General features: G+C 29.3%; 1 protein-coding gene across 1 annotated transcript; it reads right to left on the bottom strand.

Annotated features, from left to right (window-relative positions):
* Positions 1-722: 722 nt before the first annotated feature.
* Positions 723-7,953, bottom strand: LOC111802109 (phosphoglucan phosphatase DSP4, amyloplastic). The gene is made up of 14 exons (XM_023686357.2): positions 7,717-7,953; positions 7,553-7,622; positions 7,409-7,453; positions 6,923-7,085; positions 6,541-6,617; positions 6,377-6,453; positions 6,179-6,259; positions 5,409-5,541; positions 4,537-4,596; positions 4,047-4,103; positions 3,509-3,604; positions 2,131-2,190; positions 1,940-2,047; positions 723-1,053 (listed from the first exon to the last, which is right to left on the bottom strand). Exons 1-14 carry the CDS (start codon positions 7,740-7,742, stop codon positions 919-921), a joined length of 1,188 nt encoding a protein of 395 aa, XP_023542125.1. The 5' UTR covers positions 7,743-7,953; the 3' UTR covers positions 723-918.
* Positions 7,954-10,918: the final 2,965 nt, after the last annotated feature.

Raw genomic sequence — 10,918 nt, 5'->3', positions numbered from 1 at the left:
AAGTTCCCCAATTTTAGAAGTTTCAATTAAAAAAAAAAAAAAATCTAAAAATACCTTTACCAACTTTAAAAAAAATTAAAAAACACTCTTATAAATAAGTTTAATATTTTGCTTAAAACATACCGTTGGAGTTTCAAAAACCCCTTTAAAGTTTTTCAAAACCTTTTTATAAAGTAAGTTCGTTGTACTAATGTAATTTTAAAATTTTATGGATATTTTATAAACATAATACAAACAAACTTCTACTAAACCGATAAATTGTGTTACGAAAATGTCCATAAAATATTAAAGTACATTATTTAGGTGATTTTTCTCAAAAACAAAACTTTGTGACTTCCTTGTTGAAATAGATTGTGGTAGCGAAAAAGCTTTCAACGCTGCCTGGCGCCTCTTTACTTTTCTAAATATTTTTTCAAATTCATTTTTTGATATAAAAGTGTACTTTTTTGAAATTGCCATTAAAAAATTAGAATTGATTATTCATTATTATAATTAGAGGTGAGAAATTTAAAAAAAAAGTATTTTAAAATAAAATATTGACTTTTTTAAATAGAAGTATATTATTAAAACAAAGTACAAAGTTTTAGGGGTATTTTTTTCTATTCAACCTAATAAAATACTTTATTGTTTGTTTATATATTTTTTGAAGCGTGTTTGGACGATTATATTACTTAAAAAACAAACAAAAGGAAAAGAAAGCCAAAGAAAGTGAGACAGTGTACTTAGAAAGATTTAAGAAATTTTTATTACATTTTAATAAATCAACATCATTTAAAATACTTGGTCTATAAAAATCAAATAATCTAACTGGAATCGTGCCAATAAAATTTGATCCGTTTATTTCTTTTATTGACACTATTATTATACTCTATCTCGAGGTAAAAAAATTAATAACTCTAGGTAAAAGAATACCCTGATTCAATTTTCATTCGGGCAAGCTTCAAGAAATTGCCTTATTTTGCCTCTTTCTTCATTCGTGAGTTCTGGGTCGTCTCCAGTTAACCTTCCTCGAACAATAGCTCTCTCACTACTTGGATCATCATCACCATCAACCTGACAGAAAGATCGATTTTTTTTAAGAATTTAAGTGTTGGAATAAAAAAACTGTTTGGATGTGACTTTAGTTTTTTAACAAGTTTCCAAAACTTGTTTTAGTTTTTAGAATTTAGCTAGAAACTCCAATGTTTCCTAAATTGAGATAGAAAATATAAAAGAAATGATAGAGAAAATAAGCACAAGTTCTAAAAACAAAAAACCAAAACCAAATAGTTGTCCAACGTAACTTTAAATTTTCAAAGCTTAATTTGAATTATACAAACATTTGTTAAAAAAAAAATAAATAAAAAAAAAATAAATAAAAAAAGAGCAAAACACCAAATTATATTGTTTTAAAGTTATATTGAAGTATTTATAGACTTGATTGTCTAAAATAAAAATCAAATAGTTACAAAATAGTACCAACTGAAAAATTAAATAGTTCACTATGAAAAAAGAACACAATTTTTAAAAACCAAAAATTAAATGGTAATCAAGTGAATTTTAAGTTTTCAAATTTTAGTTTGAATTTTAAAAACATTTGTGAAAAATAGATAACAAAAACAAAAGAAACTTGATTTTAGAAAAACCAAACATCAAATATTAATGTCCCATTTAATAACCATTTGATTTTTGAAAAATTATATTTGTTTTATTACAAATTTTCTACAATAACTTTCATTTTTCTTAAAAAAATTATTTAAATTTTTGGCCAAATAGAAAGCATTTTTTATTTATTTATAGAAAGTAACTTTATAATTTTCAAATCTTGTGAAATTAGTATTTATAGACTTATTTTATTAAAAATATATATAAATAGCAAGTAAGTGCAAGTTAAAATCATGTTAAGAAATAATAATAAATAAATAAGAAGGAATAATTTCATTAATTATGGAGATCGTACTTGAATGAAATTGTTGACGTGGCCATCTTTGTTGGGTGGAGTGACGGGCTCGGTTTCGTTGCACCTCCATTGACCATCAATGATATATTTGTATTCATATAGTCCTTCCTGTTAAACCAAATGACAAAATTACAAGAAACCAACAACCACACCACTATTTCAACATAATGAATTGAAAAAATCACTCATACCGCCAGTTCCTTATTGAGAATCCATACACCTCGTTCCTTGTCGAATTTTAATAGAACCCTCTGGGACAAAAATTCCACAAACATAACAATAAATACTTCTTCCTAATCAAAGTTGTTGATAATTCTTAAAGCTAATCGGGATCGAAAAAGTTCAAAATTTTCATTTTTAATTTGGCCACAAGTGAAATAGTAGAATACATCCCCTTAGCCGGTACGATAGTTAATCCTATCTTTTTTTTTATTTTCTTTGATTCATCACGATCGCGAGAAAACTATTTATTAAATCATCATCACCAACCTGCTGCTAGTTTATCAGGGCAAACAAAGTGCAAAACAAAGAAGGAAAGAAAGAAAAAAGCGTGTGATACAGAAGCAGTATGGTTAAGTAATTCAGATTGCACAGAAAATTCTTCTTTTGCATGATACAGTGAATTAAAGACATATGCAGATAGATACCTTTAAAAACTATCATGTAATGCAGAATGCATAGAAACAGTATAGTTAAAGACAATGATTCAAAGGTTGATCCATGTACAAGACTTGTTCGATTCCGATACATTTACGTCAAGTTGACTGCAAATAGCCAACTTAACTGATGATAATCCTATTAATGTTATAACCTATAATATAGTTAATTAGAGGGAAAAACTCCGTTTGTGCAACAACTCATATGATGCATCAAGTTATCTAAATTGGTATCCGTACGAGTTGAAACTCTTTTTTTAATGCAAAACTCGGAGACTAAATACATCCATAAGATGGAAAGACAGCCTAAAGGCACTGGGGATGAGAGGTGCCTAAACCTAAGAAGAGGGAAACAAGAGAGAAGGCCACCAATCTAGAAAGATGAAAGAGCAATGTGATTTACAAAAATAATTATTTTCAATAATTATTTTCAATTTAATGTTGAGGATTGTTGGGAAAGGAATCCCACGTCGACTAATTAAGAGGTTGATCATGGATTTATAAGTAGGAATATATCTCCATTTAGGTATGAAGCCTTTTGGAGAAACAAAAAGTAAAGTCACGAGAATTTAGGCTCAAAGTGAATAATACCACTGTGAATTTTCAATTTACAACCCTGATATACTTGTTATGCTATCTAGACAAAGATTCTTAAAGAATTAAAAGGATTCAAATTTAAAACATAAGATTTAAAAATCTCATCAATTGTCAACTACTTCCTGCTATGAATGCATATTTAAGGACTGTTTAGAGTATCCAAATATCTTGTGATCTATTAAAGAAAGGTATTAAGCAAGAGAAATTAAAGACATATGTTACACGTATATACCGTTTTCCAAAACTAAATCAAATGTTCAAGTGATAGGCATCAATCAAGCAGATGGTAGAGGAAGAAAGAAAGAAAAATGGTTACCTGACCCCATCCAATATCAAGTCCAGATACCTCTACAATTGAGCATTGGTCATCTTCCCACGATAAAGTGATAGGCTTCTTTTTAAATCCCGAAAGCTTCAAGTAAAATACATCGATCAATCACTTTCGTAATACATTATAACAAAGAGATGATAAGATGCGAAGTCAGCTTTCTCAAAATTCATGTGGCGATGAAATTAAAAAAACAAGATTAAAAAAAAAAAAAAAAAAAAAAAAGACAGTAGCTGAAAAATTAAGTCAACATAAATTGGTAGCTCCTCTACTCATTTGTGTAGGTTTTAAATTGTCCCAATTAACGAGCACTCATGGCTAAATTCAATGCTGAAAAATATATCAAAATTAAAATTACAGAACAAGTTACGAAGTCAGCCAAGGAACTACCCACGGAACTCAATTAAAAAAAACAATGATCTTCAGCCTTGGGGATAAAAACTATTATGCAAATAGATAATGAAATATAAGTATTTATTTAAAAAAATAATAATAATAAGGATGAAATATATATATATATACTTACAATATCAGCCGTTGAACTTTTAATAGCATCTATTTTTGGGAAGCATGGTCGTTTGCTCTGCAAAGAAAGCAAATCCAAGAACATTCAGCAACATTAGACGTATATAGTTTGAGATCAGTACTTTATGATTAACAAAAAGGTTGTAGCCGTGATTACAAGTCAAGAAACTAGTTGACACTTCGGTTAATACAATATTTATAATTAACAAAAAGGTTTATTGACTCCAAACAGAGTTATAAATGTAGTTTAGATTTATTTTGGCTCTTTGTAATCTTTCAGTTTTATCGAGCTTCGTTTTTTATTATAAAAAAAAAAATAAAAAATAAAAACTGATAGATGAGGTTATGTAGATTTTGTATTGCAGTATGGTATGTAACTGAATTCCTATTATTCCAATTCAGCAGAAAATAATAGAAACACGCGGAGTAAATCTAACCAACAGTAAGGTTTTTGAAACTGCTGTACTTTAAATGCACATGAGGGAAGTTACCAGCAGTAATTCTAAAGCCTCATTGAGCGTGTAGCCTCGAACCCAGAACATATAAGCCAGCTGTAGTTCATAAGATATTTCAAGAATTGGTAAGAAACCAATCAAATAATTATCAGTACATTTGATAAAAAGAAAAAAAACATCAATCTGATAAGTAAAGTTGTGCTACAGACCAACTAAGATGATTATAAGATGGGGGAGGGGGGGGGGTATATGACCAAAGATAATTTCTACAAATTATACAAATAAGTTACAGTTGTCTAGTTTTTAAGGTAGGATAACAATCTTTTTTTGTAAAAATACAATTACCCGACTCGACAATCCTACCTTAACATGCAGTTACAAATACAAATATAATTCAATATGAATCTCATTTTTCTCTGGCAGACCCAAGTTATATGGCTAGTTTTAAAATTTTAAAAACTAAAAGATTTTTTGTTTATAAAAAACTACTGCACGAACAGATTCCCAATCCTACCTTAACATTATTCAGATTAAAATGATGTTCACAATCGGATTTCATATGACAACAACCTCAGATGAAGAAATACACTTGATGCTATGTAAGCACAGTTAATCAAACATTAACACTCCTACTGCACCTGAGTATCTCGAACATCTCCAACAAAAGCACGGAAATTTATGTCATGTACCCAGTTACATAGTATAATACATCCTTCGGAATTAAAAGGAAAATGTTGAAATATCAGACATCTATACCAAAAACTTGAATGAAGAGGTATGGAAAAGCACATAAAAACCAAGACAACCTTTTTCACGATATATTTTTATCTTTCATGCAATATTATATTCTGAATAAATAATTTGTACCGTAGCATAATTTATTTCTAGAAGCAAGCTTATGTGCATACCGCAACAGCAGGAGCTCTTCCAAGTCCAGCAGTGCAATGTATATAAGTCACTCCACCGTTTTGGTTTATCGCTTTATGTAATTTGCTTACGACAGCTGGTAATCTTAGCCGTAGGTCGAATGCATCAAAATCCCTGTTGCATCACACACTTTAACTGGCCATTGTAGAAAGCAAAATCCTCACATGCTTCAAAAAATCATCATGCATGTGCGCTCATCTTTGAACGAGGTTGAGTGTGTGAATAAATTTATTTGGAATAATAAGCTAGAAACGTTCAAAAGCTGAGTTTAATTAAGATCAAATCCAAGCCAGAGTTTGATGAAATGATGTAAGAAAATTTTAGTGGTGAGATGATGTAATAATTTGAACTTTGAGATAAGTAAATTGAAAACACACACTAGAGATAGCTTAGCCGAGGAGAACCTTGATCAAACAACAAATATCTTAAAGAGTATAGGTCTATGGTGGTAGATGAGGGAACAGGAAGTATACGAAAAATCTTGTTTCTGCTAACACATAAAGTGAAAAACATGTGCATATAATCTATAGTTCAGAAGGTCAGACTAAAAATAGGTAGTTTCAAAATATACATATATAAATTCCTATGCCATACTTAACTTTTTGAAATGCTTTATCAACATAATGTTGTATCATACTCTACTTCTTACTATCTTGCAAGATTACAAATTACAGTTATATGCTTTACAGATTTACAGCTTTCCATTAAAGTACAGTACATTATAGGTCAAGATAACAAACAGCTTTTTTACCTTATTTGAGCTCGCAAATGTTCGATATCATCAAACGTCCTTGTATACTCTATTATAGCACCAATGTCAACCCCAAAATATCTTTTCGATGCAGTGAAGGAAATTCAGCATTTCTTTACTTTATTGATGAATTCAATGAATCTTTATTCAGTGAAAAAAATTAAGGAAAATATTGCTACTGAAATGGAATGTGGATACTCTAAATCTGGATCTTGCTGCAAGCAGAAAATTGTTTTAACTCCAATGCTGCGGAGCTTGTCAACATCCTCTCGAGTCTGACATTCGTTAGGATTAGAATGAAATTGTAAGGGAGGTGGTGCAGAAAAATGTACTAGATGAAAAATGTCAAAAACAATGATCACCTGTAGGCATGACCCTACAATTAAATCCGGACAAATGAAGTTGTAGTTCATTCCCAGCTCATGTCTATATGTCAATACTATATCATAAAGGTCAAAAAGGAATCGGATTAGACAACCGAAGAATAAGAACTAAGAAAGAAACAATCTAAGCTCTAGTTTTATGGTCATAAAAACAAGCAGGTTAGATTATTCAGTCAGCGACCATCCACCTTTGAACTCAAATTTAAAACATGTTACGATTCTAGCACATAATGGAAAATCAAATTTCTAGTTACTTTCTCACTGAACCATTTCTGAATCTGAATGAATTTAATCATAAAATTTATGTAGCAGCACAGTTATTTTCCAGTTCAAAGTGGAGTTGCAGGATGATGGCTCTTACCAGCACCCATAGCTTCTGTCATGTTCTGGCTGTATATCTCAGACTTTTCCTCCTTTTCCTCTTTTTCCTCTTTTTCCTCCTTTGCCTCTTTTTCCTCCTTTGCCTCGGCATCATCCACTTCAGCGCCACTTATTTCAACACTTGATGTAGATCCAGATACGGCCTATAGACAACAAGTCATCATTTCAAATATTTATTGATTATAACGACCAGTGACCTAAAGCTACCAAAACTACAGGTGATCAAACAGATTTATTTGCTGTAAGAATTGATACATTTCCTAAATTGAAAGATGATATATGCATATGCATATGCGCGCGCGCGCGCGCACACACACATTCACAACGATGTTATGCCTCAAACAGAGCTAAAAATTCAATCGGAAAACTGTTTGAAGGAAATAAGCACTAATACGAAACTAACAAATCAATCGCAGTAAAACAATCTTATACAAATTCTCATAATCACTTCTAAGTCGCTAGCTACCTTCACGGAAGAACGTCGATGTAGATCGGTAAAGTTCCTCATCACCTGTATGAAGCAAAACAATCATTTTAACATTCGATAAAAATAACAGAGAGGCTGGATACAGAAACTGCAAAATACAGAATGTAGCGCGAACGAGAGTACCAGTTTGCAGGGCTGGAACTCAAGCTTTCTCTGCCGGCATTTGAAGCTTCGCAGCGGCAAAGAAGATGATCTGAGAAAGGAAATCATAAGCATAGATTTGGATGAAATTGTTTCTAACAAGAAATGAATCGAAAAGTAGATGATGATTTCACTTCAGAACGGACATTGAAAGGTTTTGAAGACAATTCATGGTTGGATTGCGATCGTTCTCCGCCGCGGCAACAAAGCAAATTGTCAGATCTCTCTTGCACTGACTGAAACCTTGGACTTCGAAGAATGGACGTCGATCGGTACCTCGATTCACTTTACGTACGCGCGCAGCATGCTCTCGATCACGTTCCTGTGAATCACAGAGGATGTGTCTTTGCGTGTGATCATGTACGTTGATATTTATATGCTGCCATCTTACATGCATTCAATTTCCCCCCCTTTTTTGCAAAATCGAATTTCCATTTTAGATAAATACTTTATAATTATCAGTCTAATAAATCTTACAAGTAATTTTAATATCAATAAATAATTATAATAATTTCTTACCAGTAAATAAACATTCTACAAATATTTTCAAATTTTATAGAAATAAAATTAGTGGAGAAAATTTTTCACCACGACCATTTTTTTACTGTTACAACTCATCCCGTATTTTTTTCCTTTTTCTTAGTCCTATTTTTAGCTCTTCCTTTGATTTTTTTAAACCTCCGGTAAATATTTTAAATTTAAATTACTAGAGTCCATAAAGTTGAAGAGTAGCGCCTAAAAAACGCTAGAATTTAAAATATATATATTAAATAGGTTTATTGCGTTTAAATTTATAATTTTATTGGTCTAAAATTAATATATATATATTATTTTAAAGTATTTTAATTTTGTATCTAATATATATTTTACCTATTTAACATTTTTTTAAATTCAAGTTTTTATATTTAATTATATATATATCATAAGAACAAACATAAATGTTCAGAAAATTAATGGTCAAATATTATTTTAAAAAAACCTAACACATAATAAAATGTGTAAAAGAAGATTGGGCCACCGAACACGAGAGCAGCAAAAAGGCTAAGTTCCTTGGTCGACTTCCTGTGGAATATGCGCTCGAATACAACATTATAATTGTTGGATGAAAGTTCCAAATCGGCTAATTTATATAATGATCATGAGTTTATAATCAAATAATATTATCAAGGCTTTTTGGGAAGCTTAAAGCAAAGTTATGAGAGCTTATGCTTAAAGTGGACAATATCGTACCATTTTGGAGAGTCGTGTTCACCTCAACTCTCGTTGTTACTTTTGGGTTTAAGCATAATATATAACTAATTGCAAATTAATTTAACTAATTATAATATTATTTAGATTAATGGTGTAAGATTCTTTAACAAAAGCCCATTGGGCGTAATGGAAAAATAAGAGAGCGAAAAAATTGTGAAATTGCTATCTAATTATTATTATTATTATTTTGTCAATATATATATATATATATATATATATTAATTATAAAATTTAATAAGTATATTAATTTAATTTCCTTTAGAATCGCTTAATTATTAAGCATACTAATTTATTTGGCCTTATCCATACTAAATAAAAACCGATTAGTATTAAAATAAAAAAATATTATAAATTTTAAGAAACTTACTTACAAATTTAATATTTAAATTGATATAATTATTAGTTTAAATTTTTTATTAATAAAATCTCCAAAGTTTGGTTTATATTTCAATGAGTTATATTTACTTTAAGCATTTTTTTTTAAATTGACATTTAAATGATTTTTTTTTTAATTTATAGCGAAAAATATATTTTTCAATAATAATATTGGCCTATATTTTTTACCATTCATGCGAAAGTGGGTGCTCACTTGGCTCAAGCACATTGGTTTGTTCCACCTACCTCTCCCCAATTAGTTGTTAGGTATGTTAGTGGAACCAATAATAATAATAATAAATAAATAAACTTAATATATATATGTGTATTTGTATTTATATTGCTAATTATGTAAATATATGTATTTTGAAGGAACCATCTATTTTTTTTTATAAATAATAAATATTTGATTCACTAAATTATATTTCTATGCAAGGAACATGAGATAAAAACATAGGGATATTTTGGTAAATTAGTTCTGGACGATAAGAAACTTTAAATTAATTGTAAATACAAAACCTCTTGAAAAATAATTATTAAATTATCATTAGATTTTAAAAAAAAAATATTTTAATTTATAAACTATAAAAGACTAAATTTTAATTTTTCCCTAAAAATAAGTAATTTAACAAAAATAGCAAAAAATAGGTGGGGTCGTGTGGGAAATTGATTTTATTTTATTTATAATATTTTTTACACAGCCTTTTTCCTTTCACCTTTCATCTTTGAATCTTCCGCTGTCACGTGATGGGATTGGCTTTTTCTTTCAATCTGCCACCGCAAATAGACTAGACGAAACCCAACCAGACAAATTTGCAGCCGTTGGATTTCAAATTCCCAGCCGCCCATCACGATACAGGCACGCTCCGCCCATGTGAGTCGCAGTTTTTTTTTTTTTTTTTTTAATTTTTAATTTTAATTAAAACAATGTTTAGTCATTTAAATTAATAATAATTTGATAATTTGTCATAGTATATATTATTTTAGATCAAATTGCCGTCTGAACTTTTAGATTTTCTAATATTAATTACATTAATGATTTTTTTAATTTATTTATAGTGAGTAAATGTTTTAACTCCCTATATTAATGCTTATTTGGTATACGAACTATATTAGTTATTAATGAGTAATAATTTGGTGTGATATAACATATCAAAGATTAGATATTAAAATATGTGGTGTATATTAAATATAGTTTAATGAGCCCGAAGTACTAGGAGTGTTTAAAAGGTTCGGCCGAAAAAACATAACCAACTTAACTCGAATTATTAAAATTGAGTTGAGTCTTATTTTGTTTAGCTAAGGTTGCTGATATGAACCGAGGTATCAATCATGCAATATAGATAATACAAAATAAGGTGTTTTAATCATGTCATAAAGATTTTACGATGTTTTATTGTATTTTAACATTTTAGAAAATTATTTTTAAGATTATAAGTTACGTTTAGATAGTCATCATTATGGTATTGATGATCATGAAAATTACCATCTTTCAATTAACCCTATGTTATTATAAGGTTTATTTTCAAGATTATAAATAATAATTTATCTAGTTGTACTGTAAAGATTTTGAATATATAAAAAAAGGAAATTTGGATATTATGATTTTTATGCTAGAGTCATTCAAGCAGTATTGATCAAGTTATTTTGTGAATTGTTTTGAATCACACTTTTATAAATGGATCATCAAGATAATCGGTTTCAAAACTTTCTCTTGTGTTG

Source organism: Cucurbita pepo, chromosome 9, assembly GCF_057944985.1.
Source record: "Cucurbita pepo subsp. pepo isolate OVF chromosome 9, ASM5794498v1, whole genome shotgun sequence".
In the NCBI taxonomy this organism is placed as follows: domain Eukaryota; kingdom Viridiplantae; phylum Streptophyta; class Magnoliopsida; order Cucurbitales; family Cucurbitaceae; genus Cucurbita; species Cucurbita pepo.
Note: the sequence above shows the minus strand (reverse complement) of the source record. Positions and strands in the feature narration are given on the sequence as shown.